This window comes from Papio anubis, chromosome 1 (assembly GCF_008728515.1).
Source record: "Papio anubis isolate 15944 chromosome 1, Panubis1.0, whole genome shotgun sequence".
Lineage (NCBI taxonomy): Eukaryota > Metazoa > Chordata > Mammalia > Primates > Cercopithecidae > Papio > Papio anubis.
Genome location: NC_044976.1, coordinates 11,280,112 through 11,298,575, shown reverse-complemented (window position 1 = coordinate 11,298,575; position 18,464 = coordinate 11,280,112). Strand labels below are relative to the sequence as shown.

The window sequence follows — 18,464 nt, the reverse complement described above, 5'->3', positions numbered from 1 at the left end:
CAATAAAGAGAAAATTACCTCAATGGCCACAATATCCTGCTTTGAACATTACAATGGCAACAAAACTGAGACAAGGGGCTGTTTTGGGAAGCATGTTCTGCTTAATTTTCATTTCAGTGAAAACAATTAAGGTTTCTAAACCAGTGTTTTATTATATAAATTCAATACCTTGCAGGAAATGTTTACTTAAAACATTTTCCTCGAATAAAGCAAACAAATATTTCCCATAAATATTCTTTTAATTCATTAGACTAAGAGGGACTAGGTTTTCCTCTCCTTCCTCTAAACCAGTTTCCTGCTACCTTAAGCCAAACCTGGGTCCAATCAATAGTGCACACCTGGCCTCATCAGAGCCAGGTCAGTATCTGCTAAGTGCTTGCTGTGCCCCAGTGCTGTGATAGACCTAAGGCATGGGGAAGGAGGAGAAGAAATAGGATTCTAAAAGTCAATGTCCTTTTCCTGTCCATATTGCCATAGTATGAGTTTGGCTATTCACCAGCTTACAGATATGTTTGGGGGCAAACTTGTAAAAAGTTTGTTTGGGCCGGATGCAGTGGCTCACGCCTGTAACCCCAGCACTTTGGGAGGCCAAGGTGGGTGGATCAGCTGAGGTCAGGAGTTCGAGACAAGCCTGGCCAACATGGCGAAACCCCATCTCTACTAAAACTGCAAAAATTAGCTGGGCCTGGTGGCGGGTGCCTGTAATCCCAGCTACTCGGGAGAATCGCTTGAACCTAGGAGGCAGAGGTTGCAGTGAGCCGAGATCACACCACTGCACTCCAGCCTGGGTGACAAGAGCAAAACTCTATCTCAAAAAAAAAAAAAAAGGTTTATTTCCATTAAAAAAAAAAAAACAAAACAGAAAATAGCTAGACAATAACACATTCATTGAATGTATACCATGTGAAAAATGCTATGCCAGATAAAAGACAACCCACATGGATACAACCTGGATCACTTTAATTTTCCTTACAGTAACTATTTACGGCTAAAGGGTAAACTGGCAAAAAAAAAAAAAAAAAAAAAGTTGTCAGATAAAATCCTGGCCCCTCTCCACAGGCTTTAAAGGTCTACTCTGGGATGCAAATACATACAGACCGCTGCATTCTATCTTTTGTCTCCAGCCAATCTCATCCTTGAGGAACAGAATCAAGTGTTCTTACCCCTTGCCCCACAGCACTTCTCTCATGGAACTGTGCAGTTTGCACAGACTCCACTGCAATACTTATTTCCTCTCGATTATCATTACTTACTCCTTCTCTGCCTTACCTGTTCCACATCCTCACAAAAAGATGAAAACATTTTCTAAGTCTTCCTTTCTAACATTCTTTCACAGCGCCCAGCACCTAATTGGTGATGTGAGAAATGTTGACGGGTATCAGAGACGTGTGCACAAATGGTTACAATTCAAGGGAAAATCTGGTGCCTGCCGTCATGGAAGCACACGGGGCCATGGGAACTCATGGTGGGGAGAAATCATGTTCTTAACATGGCATGTGGGCTGGGCCTTCCAGACCTGGAGCCTCTGGCCAGAAATGGAGAAGGGCACCCCAATCAGAGGCAAGACTGAGTACAAGCGCAAGGGGAGGACAGCACGAGCGTGACTGGAGAAATGGCCGCACGGTCCACTCTCTGTCACGTTCTCTGCACACTTTACACCTGACGTCCCCACCATCATCCTGAGCAAACTGTCACAAGGATAGAAAACCAAACACATGTTCTTACTCATAGGTGGGAACTGAACAATGAGAACACTTGGACACAGGACGGGGAACATCATACACTGGGGCCTGTCATGGGGAGGGGGGAGGGAGGAGGGATAGCATTAGGAGATATACCTAATGTAAATGAGTTAATGGGTGCAGCACACCAACATGGCACATGTAACAAACCTGCACATTGTGCACATGCACCCTAGAACTTAAAGTACAATAATTAAAAAACAAACAAAATTCAGCTCTTCAAAACTAAAAAATAAAAATAAAATAAAATAAAATAAAATAAACCTGACTTCCCCAATGTGGCTCCTAGTTTTTGAGCATCCTTATGTACCTAACTAGAAAATTTCCTTGTTCTCACGAATGGCACTGGAGGGCTTCTCCATTGGTGTGTAATAGAAAAGAAAAAGCGAAGCTGTAATTCCCCCTTGCCTGCTGGAGGTGAGTGTGATATGCCTGTGCTTGTATCCAGGGACCAACTGTGCCCCCATATCGCTACTTCAGGACATGCTGAGGCCTCCCTTCCAAGTCAGGCCGGACACGCCATCATGTGGCTATGAGGAAAGCCAAGGAAAAGCCAGACTCTCACCCGCTTCTAGAAGTATCTTCCTTTTCCTCTTAGGGGGGATTCTCCCTCATCCCCAACACTGTAGAAATTACTTAATGTCCTGACATAAACTTACATTTTTCTCCCTACCATCCTCCACTTCACAAAAACTCTGCTACAAGAATTATTCCTGTCATATATTGTTTCTTTGTGAACTCTCAGCTATATGACTCTGAAATACCTCATACAAATAGCAGCACGGTTAATGAACACTGCAACAAGCCTCTAAGAGGGAAAGACACATTTTTCTCTACCTCTGTTCTCTGAAATTCATTCTGCAGGGAAGGACAGGCTAACAAGGCTCACAGACAACACTGGCAATGGAAAACCCAACTATAATATGGAGACAATGTTGTGAATCTTAACCTGTAGTATGAGGTGAAGAAGTATGGCTGTCCCTCAGTATCCATGGGGGATTGGTTCCTGGACACGCAGAGGACACCATCCGTCCACAGATGCTGAAGTCCCTGATGTAAGATAGTGTGGGATTTGTACACAACCTACACACGTCATCCTGTATATAAATCATCACTAGATTACTTATAATGCATTACTTGACCATGTAAATGCTATGTAAATAGCTGTTATTCTGTATGTTTTAGGGAATAATGACAAGGAAGAAAATAGTACATGTTCAGTACAGACACAACTACCCTTTTTTTTTTGCTTTGGATCTGTGGTTGGTTAAATTCATGAATACAGAAGCCACAGATATGGAGGGCTGACTGCGCTGTTCAGCAACGTTCCAGGAGTCAGGAGAGCCAGGAAGAAGCGCAAAAGCTCCACCACTTTTTGTCTGGCCATCCTGAGCAAAGTCATTTTTCCACTGGGCCTCCGTTTCTTCATCTATAAAATGGTAACAGGAGTGGTAAGAATAATGATGACAATAATAATACCATTTATCTCGTTTTAGGCTTATAGAAAGGATCAAAGATATGTGAATGCTTACCAACAACTAAAAATCAGGACAAATATAAAGTGGTATTATTATTCTTTCAATAAGGAATGATGAAACTCTAGTAAGTTAATCATAATGTTCCATTCCTCCAAGAAGCAAACCATAGTTCAACAGAACTAAATTTATTTATTTATTTTTTTTTGAGACAAAGTCTCCCTCTTGTCGCCTAGGCTGGAGTTCAATGGCGCAACTCGGCTCACTGCAACCTCCGCCTCCCAGGTTCAAGCGATTCTCCTGCCTCAGCCTCCCGCGTAGCTGGGATTATAGGCGCCTACCACCACACCCTAATTTTTTTATTTTTAGTAGAGACGGGGTTTCACCATGTCAGCCAGGCTGGTCTCAAACTCCTGATCTCAGATGATCCACCCACCTCAGCCTCCCAAGGTGCTGGGATTACAGGCGTGAGCCACCGCACCTGGCTGCAGAACTAAATTTAAAACTCTCAGGAATAAGACACTATCCCCAACATTCTCCCTCTGGCTTCTTAATTCAAGCAATGGTATCACTAAGCATCTGAAAGCCAATCTGTTAGCAGAACTGAGAGACGAAAAATCTACACAATTTGAAAAGCTACAGGAGAGACTAAGGGGAAAAGGGTAAGGAAAGAAAAGGACTATTGGGGACAATGAGTTTATTTTATCCCTGGAATTGATAGTGGGAATGCACAACTCTCCCTAATTCTGGGTACTCTGCCCTGAAAATTAAATACTCTTATCTTAAAATGATATCCTAGTTATTTAGAAATGCTTAAAAGAGTGAAGTTCAGGAAACGGCTTAAAGAAATTGCAACTTAACACATAGCATTTAGAGGAAGGCAGTCATCAGGAAAGTGATCTGAAGATCACTATCAGCTCATACCAAAGTGGTCCAAAGCTCTGCTCTGCTTCCTGGGCCAGGCAGGAGGGGAGGCCTGGGGACTGCACATCCCACATGATTTAAATTTGAATAAATCTTGGATCAGGAACATCATCTGCATCAGCTTACTCAAATGCTTTTGAGTCATACATTTTCTATTTGAATGAAGAAAAATCTCCCAATCCTCTTCTCCCATTTCAACCCTTTTACACTCGATTAGAGATTTCCAGATAGGAAAGACTAATTTGGAAAGCTGAGAAATCACAGTTGGAAAAGTCCAAGGCCCAACACAGAGGTGTTAAAGTTGGGAACGAATGGAAGACTGCTTGAGTTTTACTTTTAAGTAATGTTGTTTCCAACCGCTTGTGGTTTTGCTTCTACAATGTTTAGAGTTTGGTAAAAGATTATACCTGAGAAGTTGCATTGTATGGAGGAAAAATAGAGGCTGCCTCCCAAATTAATTTTTTTCGAAGACTTCTAGCTCCAATAGTGAGTCATTATGAAATTTCAATCAAGGTTCCTGACAAGTCTGAGTCTAATTTTTCTCATCTGTAAAATGGGCTTAATCCTCCCTCCTTCCCTCCCTCCCTCTCTTCCTCCTTTCTTTCCTTCCTATTGGGTATATGTGAAAGTTACATGAGAGAGCATAGGGAAAGATCCTAGGCCCATAGTTGACATGCAGGAGTTAATAAATGATGGCTATACTCTTTACATTGCTGATTTTTTTTTTTTTTTGAGACAGAAACAGCTCTGTTCTGTCGCCCAGGCTGGAGTGCAGTGGCACGATCTCAGCTCACTGCAACCTCTGCCTCCTGAGTTCAAGCGATTCTCCTGTTTCAGCTTCCCGAATAGCTGGGATTACAGGCATGTGTGCCCAGCTAATTTTTGTATTTATAGTAGAGGTGGGGTTTCACCATGTTGGCCATGCTGGTCTCAAATTCCTGACCTCAGGTGATCCACCTGCCTCGGCCTTCCAAAGTGCTGGGATTGCAGGTGTCAGTCACCACGCCCGGCCTGCTTTCTGATTTTTAAGTGTGATATTGACCAAGACATTCCTTCTTTCTCCTAAGAATAAACTTTGATTTAGCTTTTCTTCAAGATGGAGATAGGCTTTTAGAAAGAACAATTATGAGAGAAAGAACTTTTTTTAAAAAATAGAACCTTCCAAACAGAGTGAGTGTCTTGAAAATTTTATATCACTTAAAGTTTGTCACAATTTTTCAAGGAAGGCCAAAGACTGATATGAAGAATGCTGAATTATAGAAAAGGGATGCATAACCACAATGCTGAGGGTCACCAGCCAACCTAAGAAAGCTTGAACATATGATTCTTTTATAAACCATGTTTATACTAGGGTAGAAAACCACCACTTTTGGGGGACACAAATATTTTCTGTCTTTTCAACTTAGCAACTGAACATACTTTTCCACCACACAAGCTCCAGTTTTGGAAGATCAAGTGAATTCCTCTCAAAATATGACATGTTCAGGCCTAAAAAAAAAAAAGAAATCTGAAGAAGCTTGTTCTTAACTGAACTACCATTAGGAAATGAAGAAGTTTTGAACTTTTTCTTTCTGTTTCAAAAACAGGACATCAATCCCTGCTCTGTCACTTCTGGCTACTGAGCTGCCTGATCAGGGTGGAAAAGGGGGAAAAGCTAAACCCTGCTCACCTGGCTCCTTCGTGAGCGAGGCTGCTCAGTGGGGTACATGGGGACCGCCTATAAATTTTGGTCACTTGCGGTTCTCATGACACCAATCCACCCCAGCCCCCACAAATATACTTTTATCTGATCCCCCAAGATGGTTGAGAGTTGCCCAAGTTAAGGTGGGTCATTCAGCATCTAAAATTTGCTTCTAACCAAAAAGAGCTCAGACTAAGGGAATCATTTTAGTACTCAAGATTATCAGAGGAAAATAAAACAAAAATTCTGATGCCAAAAATTTGAGTCATTTCCCTACATACAAGAACTTGAAGGTACCTCCTCTTGGCTGGAAAAGAAATCCCTCGGGAGACTTATTTAGGATCAAAGTCTTTTTGAAAATAGAAAGCCCTACATTCTCTAAGGGAAAGATCACTGTCTGAAGTGAATTTCATTTACCCTCAAGTTTTGTGCCAACTTAAATACACTAAAACCCCATTGCTTATGAGAAGGCATTCACCTATTACTTGCTTATAGGTACATGGAAAAGCTATTATGGGGATAATCAGCTCAACTATAAAATGGAACAGTCATACATAATGACAAAAACAGATACAAGTCATAAATTGCCTTTTCGCCTTCAGAATCCATGCAGGGACTCACCCAGCGCATTCTTTTGTGCAAAGATAAAACTTTCACCTTGAATAAACATTGCTCTTAGTTTTGTTTGAGCCTTATAAATATAGTGACTGCAAAGTAAACAACAACAAAAAATGCTGTTTCTTAAACAAAAGGCAGATGGACCTCTCTCCCCCCAACAAGGTCACAGGATATATGATGGAAGGCTGGCTGATGGCAGGGGCTGGCTGACAGTCTCTGTGCAGGGACAGGAAAGTCAGTTTCCACTGGATCATGGCTAGGCACCAAATCTGGTGTCCTGGGACAAAGGGCTGGTGGAAGATTCGCTTCGAAGAGAAGTAGCTCCTCCATAATGCTGTCCCAAATAGAAACCAAAGAAATGGAACAAAATGTTAAAGTCCTAGCTAGATTTTCTTTTTTTTTTTTTTTTGAGACGGAGTCTTGCTCTGCTCACTGCAAGCTCCGCCTCCTGGGTTCACGCTATTCTCCTGCCTCAGCCTCCTGAGTAGCTGGGATTACAGGCGCCCGCCACCACACCCAGCTAATTTTTTTGTATTTTTAGTAGAGACGGGGTTTCACCGAGTTAGCCAGGATGGTCTCGATCTCCTGACCTCGTGATCCGCCTGCCTCGGCCTCCCAAAGTGCTAGGATTACAGGCATGAGCCACTGCGCCCAGCCCCTAGCTAGATTTTCTACTGGACTATCTGAACAGTCTGAATTTCTCGTTTTCTCAGTCTCAACTTGCTTATATTTATCTTCAAACAGTTTTCCTAAAAGTTATCAAAGATCATTGTGAGACTAGGTAGAGATTTTTGTTTGGTTTGCTTTTTATTTTTTGGTTTATTTAACATATAGAGGCATGTCTAGAATAAATCTTGTAGTTAAGTGATATCTCAAAAGTCTAATTAAAAATGGGAACTGAGATGCCAGTACAGAAGAGCCAGGTCTTGGCTGATCTTGGGAAAGTCACCTGACCTCTCTGGGCCTCAGTTTCTTCATTTACATAATGGGGCTAAAAATGCCCATCTAGCTACTGACCAGGTAATTCTGATGATCAAATGGTATCACATGAGTAAAACCATGGTTGCACTTGCCAAAGTTCTTACTGCCTATAAAGATGGTGACAACCACAAACAACCTAACACCAGAATGACGGTGGGCACCAGCACTTCCCGAGGGCCTGCTTTGTGCCAAGAATGCGATGATAGTGGCCCTGACCAGTTACACAGTAATGTCAAATAAGAGGCTTCTGCTGGGAAGTCAGCAGTCATTAATGTTTCATATTCTCTGCAGAGCCTAGAAGAATGCCTTACAAACACAAAGGAAAAACATCCTGTAAGAAAAAAAAAAGACCTTCAAAATTAGCTGGACTTGGATTCAAATCCACTCCTGTCACCTCTAGCTGTGTGACCTTGAAGACTTAACTTCTCTAACTCCCAGTTTCCTGACTGGCAGAACAGAGCTTAACACATACAAGACAATGTATACGAAGGGTCTCTCACCAAGCCTAACCAACAGATGGTGCTCCACAAATGTCTGTACATTAGTATGTATTCCACAATGAAGTACAGGGTTTCAACCCTGTTCCTACACCTTTTCCTACTAAAGCTGTTTGCGCCAAGAAATCATCTCAAAAATTAGATCTTTGTCAAATTCATAAAAAACAAAACTGATTTAAGACAATGAAACAATGGCTAAAACAACATAGAATAAAATGCATTAACTAAAAACTGGCAGAAAACTCACATCTCCATAACAAAAATTTGATCTGCAGAATGTGAGCTGGGAAATTTGGGCCTGGCAGAAGTAAACACCACAAAGAGAAAAATAGAAAACTACCATACAACTACAAAAGTTATCAGTAAAATTAACATGTAGCAAACAATGAACAATGAATTCTAATTTACATGAACAGCAAATAACCACTATGAAAATAATTTCAGTTAAGAACATGACAAATTACAAAAATATTTGTATTCATAAACACAGAATCAAAACAAACATGGGATCAAAAAGGTACCCAGCATCAAAAGCATCCTATATTGACTTGATAAAGACATAATGAGAGGAATGAGGCTGGGCACAGTGGCTCACGTGTGTAATCTCAGCACTTTGGGAGGCCAAAGAGGGCAGATCACTTGAGGTCAGGAGTTCAAGACCAGCCTGGCCAACATAGTGAAACTCCATCTCTACTAAAAACACAAATTAGTTGGGCGTGGTGGCACACGCTTGTAATCTCAGCTACTCTGGAGGCTGAGGTGCGAGGATCACTTGCTACCCAAGAGGGCAGAGAGTGCAGTGAGCCGAGATTGCATCACTGCACTCCAGCCTGGAAGATAGAGTGAGACTCTGTCTCAAAAAAAGGCGGATGGAAAGTAGAACAGAATGAGCAGAGGGTTCATTAGTGATGACTGAAAGTGCTTCTCTCCTTTGCTGGAAGAAATTAAGTATGCTGTCGGCTTTCTTCCCTTAGGAAGACCAGATAATAGCTGTGCAGAGCAAACACAGTTTCTACAGGGGCATAAAAGACAGTGGAATCATTTGCCGTATTGTTAATATCTGAGATATTATTAGTTTAAAAAGTACTTTATTTATTTTTTTGAGGATAGCTATGTATGTGAAAATATCACACAAGAATGAAGGTACAAATGAAGCTAGAGTCTATAAGAGAGGAAATTTAATCAATAGGGGGCCTTCCCAGTTCTCTGCCTTTAAAAGACGTTAGAGTGTCTTGTAGATATTCACATGACACACAACTAGAAGAAAGTATACTTCTTGCAACTCATGCAGCAGAAAGAAACTTTCTCCTCTGATACGGGTTTGGAATATGAAATGCTGTCATTTCCTTAAATAAATCACATTCCGAGAAGTCCTTCCAGAAGCGATTGCCTTGCCATGGCCTCAGGAATGAGATCAGATCTTTGAAGTTCCACTTAGGGCTAGAGTCATCTTGCCAAGACCCAGGCAGGGGAGTCATGGGTTAGATGTTCACAATTTGGTGGCTAAGCCCTAAATCTTAGATTTGAATCCATATGCTGATTTCTAGGGTTGGGAGATGAGAAAGATAGGCAAAGAGAAATAACTGAGACAAAAGGGCATAGGTTATTTCCTACTTATATTTCCTTGAGGCCAATATTAAATAAATTAAACAACAAAGATGAAATGAGATATTCCTTTTGTAGGAATGCTCTGGGGCGAGAAAAAAGAAATAAATTCCACAAGTGGATACCTTATAGACCTGAAATTTAAAATTTGTGCATCTATCCATAGATGACTAAAACCTACAGGTCTACTATCTTCTTATGTGATAGAATGAATTCCCTTTTAACTCCTCCCTGGGTTTCATATACTTCATCTCTTTTGCTCCTCAGGCCAGTGTGAGGTAGGAAGTTACCATCATCTTTTCATACATGTTAAAAACAAATCTCTTAACAGAGGAAAAGATTATTTAAAGGTAGAAATGCGATGAAAGTACTGGCATTCTGACTACCAGCCCCATGCTCCCCTCAGGGTACAAGCCTATGTCTACAATAATGGCTTACAATCTTTGGAGATGTGAATCTCTCCCTGAGGATACAAAAGAAATGGTGGACCCTCACCCCAGAAAAATGCACCCTTATACAGTATTTACAATTAATTTAAGAGGTTTATGAGCTTCTCCACACACTCAAAGCCCATTCAACCAGGCTAAAGCCCTCTGGTCTTTGCAGTGAAGTGCAGTGCACTGGCAGGGTCTCAGTGAGGTGTCGTTCTGTCCCCTCTGGCCCTTTTTTAACCACTGGAACTCAGGCACTCTTTAAAGGAATAATCGCCACAGGCCAACAGTTGATTGTTGTGGTCATTTGTAATTCCTCAAACTCCTCTGGTGTACACAGAAAAACAAACAAAACATTCCCCTAAAACAATTTTTAAGAAAATGCGTATCTTTAGTCCAACCACATATGTGCAGAATCATAGATGACCTGAATGGGTATTCAACTGATAGACCCATTTAGAGCTACCATTTCCTATGAGAAGTGGTAATTTTGTGTTTATGTGCTTTCTCATCTTAAGAGATATAACTAGTTTTTACTTCTCTGTAAACACACCTAAGATTGCTGGTATCAAAACACAGTCATGTGCCAAATAACATTTTGGTCAACTAAGGACAGCATATATGACGATCCACCCATAAGATAATACCATTATCTTTTACTGTGCCTTTTCTAGGTTTAGTTATCTTTAACATGCTGTACAGTTTTGTAGCCTAGGAGCAACAGGCTATCCAGATAGCCAAGGTGTGGAATAGGCTGTATTCCACCTAGGTTTCTGTAAGTATACTCTATGATGTTCGCACAACGATGAAATCACCCAGTGAAATGATTCTCAAAATGTATCCCTGATGTTAAGCAACGCGATACAATATGGTGTTTGTCACTCAAATCTCGTGCTGAATTATAATCCCCAGTGTTGGTGCTGGGACCTGGTGGAAGGTATCTGGATTACAAAGGCGGATTTCTTATGAATGGATTAGTACCATCCCCTTGGTGTTCATGATAGTGAGCGAGTTCTCATGAGATCTGGTTGTTTAAAAGTATGTAGCACCTCCCCCTTCTCTCCCTTGCTCCCACTCCTATCATGAGACACCTGCTCCTGCTTCACCTTCCACCATGATTGGAAGCTTCCTGAGACCTCACCAGAAGCAGATGCTGGCATCATGCCTCCTGTACAGCCTGCACAAACATGAGTCAATTAAACTTCTTTTCTTATAAATTACCCAGTCTCAGATGTTTCTTTAGAGCAGTGCAAGAATGGACTAATACACAATGTATGCCTGTAAATTATATAGCAATCCCCTCAGGTGCAGCCCGTGGCTCCCATACTAGTAGCTTATTAAAGGCAAGACAAGTATACGAAGGAGCCCAACCCTATGGGAAGGGAGGTTCCCATTCAAGAGGACTCGTTCCCTGGAAAGCAACACCCTTATATAAATCCAGCAACATATAAAGCATGATATCCAATAAAATGTATTGTCACTTCCCCCAGGCCTTCATATAGATCCAGAGTGAGGACGGGGGTAGGGAGGACACTGCCCTTTCTTTCTGCCTAAGTTATAATCTCATGCTGACCCTCAAGCTTCAAAAACAGGTTTTCAGGGAAAACAGAAAAATCAGGAAACAAATGAGACTTCCACAAACCAAGGAGAATAAAGAAAGGGCCAATCCTTTCACTAGGATGTTGCCAGGAGACTCTGGAGAAACTCCTAAGAGGTCTCTCCTGTTGAGATGTCACAGGCACGTGAACAGCTTCTTCATTCTTAACCCAGTGAACTATGGAGGTTCCTAAGAGTCAGACTGGTCCTGATGGGGTTTGACTCTCCTACTCTCAGTGCCCCGACCCTCCTTCTCTGTAGTTCATAACAGATTTCATTTCAAGAGCACTAATGGCTTCCTGCGGCTCAAGTCTCAATGCAAATATTACAGTCAAAGTAATGACCTATTTATCTTCTTCATTCTGTATTTTTCAAAATTTTTGTAACGTCATACCTTATTCTGTTCTCACAATAAACCTGTAAAGTAGGTGCATTTCTATTCCACAGTGAGGAAGTCCTATTGTTAAACCATAAGCATCTTCATTTTTTAAATTATGGTAAAGCCCAGGTACAAAAACAAACAAATTATAAAACCAAGAAGACTTTCTTATGTCAATTAGAATTCAATAAAGTTAATAAAATTTAATAAAATATGTTAACTGGGCATTTACAACTAAATATTTAAATTCATTCATTTATATCAAGTCCAAGAGCTAAAGCAAGAAGAGCGAGGAATCTGTGTTACCACTATGAGGGTTTATGATGTGTGAGGGGTAAGGGGCCACAGAAGTGTGAGAAAGGATTCAAGGCAGAAAAGTACACACTAGTTCAGACTTTGAACCTGAATCTCACTGCTTTCAAATCATGAGTGGGAAAGTCTCTCTAAAAGACGGTTGCCGTCCAGGCATGGTGGTTCACGCCTGTAATTCCAGCACTTTGGGAGGCCGAGGTCGGTGGATCACTTGAGATCAGGAGTTCGAGACCAGCCTGGTCAAACGGTAAAACTCCATCTCTACTAAAAAATACAAAAAATCAACTGGGTGTGGTGGCGGGCGCCTGTAATCCCAGCTACTTGGGAGACTGAGGCAGGAGAATTGCTTGAACTCAGGAGGCAGAGGTTGTAGTGAGCAGAGATTGCACCATTGCACTCCAGCCTGGACGACAGACCGAGACTCTGTCTGGAAAAAGAAAAGAAAAGAAAAGAAAAGAAAAGAAAAGAAAAGAAAGACAAGAAAGACAGAAAGAGAGAAAGAGAGAAAGAGAGAAAGAGAGAAAGAAAGAAAGAAAGAAAGAAAGAAAGAAAGAAAGAAAGAAAGAAAGAAAGAAAGAGAAAGAAAGAAAGAAAGAGAAAGGAAAGAAAGAAAGAAAGAAAGAAAGAAAGAAAGAAAGAAGGAAAGAAAGAAGGAAAGAAGGAAAGAAGGAAGGAAAGAAGGAAAGAAGGAAAGAAGGAAAGAAAGAGAGAGAGAGAGAGAGAAAGAAAGAAAGAAAGAAAGAAAGAAAGAAAGAAAGAAAGAAAGAAAGAAAGAAAGAAAGAAAGAAAGGAAGGACTGTGGCTTATTTTGAACCACAAGCCAAACAGTACACTTTGGTCTAGTTCGATAATCCTACAGAACTGATCTGACCAATCTATCATCCCTAGAAAATAGTTTGGGAAAAAAAGGATAAATTCTCAGCTTTCACACATTATTAACAAGAATACCATACCACATAGAAATGCCATTCAACTCTACTCTCTTACCTGCTCTTCAAGATAAATTTCTATTCAGTGCCACAAAGATCTCTTTGGTAAAGCTACTTTTTATGTCCTATCAGCCCATGGCACAAGTACACCTATGATCTCACTACAAAAATGCTCTCTCTACAGTAAATAAGCAGAGAGCACAGGTGTTTCCTCCAAATGAGTTCATTCATGAAAAAGCCAGTCTCAACAAGAAAAGTGTGTTGAGATGAAAGGAAGAGCAAAAAAGCAGAGTTCTTTAGAGGCCTGTATGTCAAATAGCAACTACCTTCAACTCGCTTCACCTTTTCCAGCTTCGCATATAATCAGCTCCTGCCAGAAAATACAGAGTGAACTAAGAAAATGTCCACAAATTAAGATGTCAGTGAACAAACCAGTCAATAGCTGCAAGATACCGGAGAATGACATCACTGTCCGTCTGCTGCTGGATTCAGGCGGCTTAAAAGGTTGTGTCATTACAGAAGGCTGTACTTCAGTTTGGACTTTCCCTGTAAACTGTGGGTAATAACTGGTAGATCTTAGGCAGGAGAATGGCATGATTCAGTGAATTCATTCTGGTGGCACAATGAAAGGTGTAGGGGTCATCATGAAAGGTCCAGGGCGTTAGGGGCTATTGCAGTGACCTAGGTAAGAGATACGCAATGCCTGGACTAAGGCAGTGGCAATGGAGAGGAAGGAGGAAGAGGTATTTTAGAGGTGGACTCAGTGCACCTGGTGGCAGGTGATGGGGGGTGAGGAAAAGGCAAGGCATGTGGGCAATGAAGCAAAAGCCATGAATATAACTTCTCACAGCCTATTAACTATAAAAGAAATTGTAGTACTGTAGGGGACTCATGAGGTTAATTATAATGGAATTTCACTTCTATTTCCTTACCTTGGCAGCAGAGTTTGATACTCCGTGTGTAACATTTCTGATGAGGCCCCCAACATTTCCATACTTTATCAGTCCAGTAACCCCTTCAGAGACATCATTCAAAAGCCCCATAGGATTGCCGAGAAAATCCACTGATCCCAGGATTCGAGCTGCCTGGCTGAGGAGTTCCTGGCAAATGGAATAGGAAGAGAAAAGTCCAGTCAGCATCTACTTACATTTGCAGATACCAGTGTCCCAAGCGAAAAGGTGAGAAATCTATTTTGTCCTCCATTCTCATTACTATCAGTAATTAGCTTTTAATCTTCATGAACTGCAAAATAATCTCCTGTCCTTTCAGGAGCACCACCTAAGCTTCTCCCAGTACACATATCCCTATACACATACTCTTCAAAGCCAGTTAGAAGAATAAAAATAGCTATGAAACAGGAAGCATTCTTATGAGTATTTGCTACTATACACATCACACTCTCCTTTTCATCATGCCTACAAACAGAGAAGTAATCACCAGCAGGGAGAATTATAAAAGGAAAGTAAGGAAGAGAGGTAGATTTGCAGTTCCTCTCGTAAGCTGTGGTGTGGGTGGGGGGCCGGAAGAAGGCATGGACAGACTTATCAAGCAACCTCCACTGTTCTTTCTTTGAAGCAGGGTCTCAGTCACACAGGCTGAGGTGAGGTGGCACCACCATGGCTCACTGCAGCCTTGACCTCCTGGGCTCAAGCAGTCCTCCTACCTCAGCCTCCCGAGTGGCTGGGACTACCGGCAAGCACCTCTACAACCGGCTAATCTTTTTTTTTCTATATTTTGTAGAGACGGGGTCTCAATATGTTGCCTAGGCTGGTCTTGAACTCCTGAGCCCAAGTGATCCTCCTGCCTTGGCCTCCCACCAAGTACTAGGATTACAGGTGTGAGCCACCATGACCGGTCCCCTCCACTCTTTCTATACTTCCAATTGCCTGATCCCAGGTTCCAGTGATATCTGCTGTATCACTTTCCTTAGTTAGGTAGAAATATCACCAATTAGGAAAATCAAAAAAGGAAAGGGGGAATGGAGAAAAAGGAAGTGAGAATAAAATATATTTTAACTTTGAAAGCTACTAAATTTGATATGATCTTGACCTATCTATTCATCGAAGAATATGCCTTGCTTTTACTTGTTGATCTTTGCAGTCTGGATAATAAATACAAAATGGAAAATGTCCAATGTGATTTAAAAAATTTCAAGTTCAACCCAAGTGCAGGATCCCATAGACTCTAAAAACATAAGTGTAGTTGCTGAAAGAAGGCCCATGCCTGGGAAACATTATTTTGTTATTATTAAAGCATCAATTAAACCATTAAGAGTCGTGACTAATTTAGCAGAAACCCCTCAGAGTAGCTCTGAGGGATGAAACTAACAGCTCATAGGTCAAATGTACTGTCTCAGGATTTTCGTGACATATATGGGCTTCTTGGGAAGTGAACTTACCCGTAACACAACAGAGTTGAAATGTTTAACTGGGTTCTCAATAGTAATGTCTTAGTAACCAAAATTCCCAAACAACTAAAACAAACATTCTGCTTATGCTCCAGCCAATGAGTACTTCTCCACGTCTTACCTCCTGGAAATGTTTGAGGACATCATTGATGATGAACTCCTTGGTCTCATAGGGATGTACCCGAGTGAATGGATCTAGATTAATCACAGCATCTTCAAACCGTATCAAAGGAAATCCCAAGGTGCTTTTTAGGGCCTAATTAGGGAAGAAAGGAAATGACATACTTAAGTCATATGATGGCCTTCTGGGATACTATAATTCTAGATTCCATTAAAGCTACAAGTCATGTTAACTTTCGAATGAGGGTCAGGTTTTGATGTTTAAGGATTTTCCCTATAACTATAAAAGTAAAATACTAGGGAAAAATACATATATAGACAGACATATATCACTCAAGTCACATACATCACACAGAAATAAACACTATTAGTTTGTGTCAAAATTCCTTTTGGTCTGTTTTGTATCTGAGTGTTTGTCGTGTTTTACTTTTTGACTGATGTATACCACACACACAGAGAAGTACACTAATCAAATGTATAGTTCAAAACCCAAACGATTTTTCCCAAAGTGAACACAATAATGTGACCACCACCAGATCAGAAAGCAGACTGTTATCGCCATCTTGGAAGCAGCCCACCCACCATGACAATGCTCCCACTCCCTCCTCCCTCCTTCTGCCCCAAAGACAACCACGGTGATGACATCTATCACCACAGGTAAGTTCTTCTGCTTTAAACTGCATATAAATGGAATCATCAGTATGCACTTCGTTGTGGGTGGCTTCTCATAGACAACATTACATATGGGAGTTTCCTAGATTGTTGCATATAGCTGTAGTTTGTTAACGTCCATTGCCATATAATACTCCATTGCACGAATAAAACAATGTATTTAATCACCATTGTTGACGAAAAGTTGAAAAGTTGGGTTGTTTCAGACTTTTTGCTATTATGAATAATACTGCTATAAACAACGTTAGACATGTCTATGGCAGACTAGGTAACAGGGTCTCGCTCTGTTGCCCAGGCTGGAATGCAGCGGCACAATCACAGTTCACTGCAGCCTTGACCTCCTGGGCTCATGAGATCCTCCCACCTCAGCCTCCTTAGCAGGTGAGGCTACAGGTGCAAACTACCATGCCCAGCTAATTTTTGTATTTTTTGTAGAGAAGGGTTTTCACCATGTTGCCCAGGCTGATCTCGAACACCTAGGCTCAAGCAGTCCACCTGCTGTGGCATCCCAAAGTGCTGTGATTACAGGTGTGAGCCACTGTTCCCTGCCTAGATATGTCTTTTGGGACACATTTATGCATTTTTCTTGGACATATAACTGGGAGTGGAACTGGGTCATAAAGAATGTACAGGTACAATCTTAATACATTCTGCCAAACAGTTTTCCAAAGTGGTCAAACCAGTGTATGCTCCATTCAGCAGTCTACAAGATCTCTTGTTATTCCGTACACCCTCAACAACACTTGGTATAGATAGCTTTTTTTAGAAAAAAGATATACTGGCCAGGAGTGGTGGCTCATGCCTGTAATCCCAGCACTTTGGGAGGCTGAGGTGGGAGGATCGTTTGAGGCCAGCCAGGCGTTCAAGACCGGTCTGGGTGATGAAGTAAGACCTTGGCTCTGCAAAAAGCTTAAAAATTAACCGAGCATGGTGGCATGCGCCTGCAGTCTCAGCCATTCAGGAGGCTGGGGGAGGAGGATCGCTTGGACTTTGAAGGTCAAGGCCACACTAAGCTGAGATCATGCCACTGTACTTAGCCTGGGTGACAAAGTAAGACCCTGCCTCACTCTTTCTTTCCTTCTCAAAAACAGAAAACAGAGTCTCTGTTGCCCAGCCTGGAGTACAGTGGCGGGATCTTGACTCACTGCAGCCTGAACCTCCTGGGCTCAAGTGATCCTCCTGCCTCAGCCTCCCCCTACAGGTGCATACTACCACACCCAGCTATTTTTTTTTTTTTTTTTTAAAGAGACAGGGTCTTGCTCTGTTGCTCAACTGATCTACCCATCTCAGCCTCCCAAAGTGCTGGGATTACTGTGGCTGACCCTGTCACTTAAAATAAACAATGACCAAAAAAACCCAGAAAATCTGAATGGTGTGTAATGGTATCTCAGTATAGTTTTGACAGATAAACTGATGGGTGTGTAATAGTACCTCAGTGTAGTCTCTTTTTTCTGTTGAGAAGTGAGATTAAGCAACTTTTAATATGCATATGCCATTTGGATATCTTTTTGTGAAGTGCTTATTGAAGTCTTTTGCTCATTTTTGAAGTGAGTTCCTGTTTTTTATTTCTTACTGCTTTGTAGGAGTTCTTATATATTCCGTATACCAAGTCCTCTGTTGAACAGATGTGTTGCAAATATCTTATTCCATTCCGTGACTTGTCTTATTACTCTTTAAATGGTGTCTTTTAATGATCAGACAGTCTTAATTTTAAGGAAATCTACCTTATCAATCTTTTCTTATATGGTAGGACCTTTCTGTGTCCTGGTTAAGAAATTATTGTCTACTCCAACGTCATAAAGATATTCCCATGTTTACTTATAGAAGTGTTATTGTTTTACTCTTCACACTTAAATCTATACTCCACCTAGAATTTATTTTTATGTATGGTGTAGAATTTATTTTTATGTATGGAGGGCATGGCCAAGATTCATTTTTTCCTCATAAATATTGAACTAAGTAATATTTATTGAAAAGATCATTCGTTTCACTACCGCAGTACGGTATAAACGTTGTCATAAGTCACGTGATGGTATTACACATCCATTTCTGGATTCATTTCTTCTGTTTCACTTTGCTCTGCTGCTTTCTACTA

At 41.2% G+C, this 18,464-nt stretch overlaps 1 protein-coding gene across 7 annotated transcripts in view; it reads right to left on the bottom strand.

The window, feature by feature from the left end:
- The window catches only part of VPS13D (vacuolar protein sorting 13 homolog D), a 284,215-nt gene that overhangs the window by 80,498 nt on the left and 185,253 nt on the right, over positions 1 to 18,464 (bottom strand). For all 7 annotated transcript variants that reach the window (XM_031664499.1, XM_031664502.1, XM_031664496.1 and 4 more), the window contains 2 exons: positions 15,699 to 15,833; positions 14,103 to 14,270 (listed from right to left, as the gene is read on the bottom strand). In XM_031664499.1, coding sequence (XP_031520359.1) covers positions 14,103 to 14,270; positions 15,699 to 15,833 — 303 coding nt within the window. The remainder of the gene's footprint in view (positions 1 to 14,102; positions 14,271 to 15,698; positions 15,834 to 18,464) is intronic.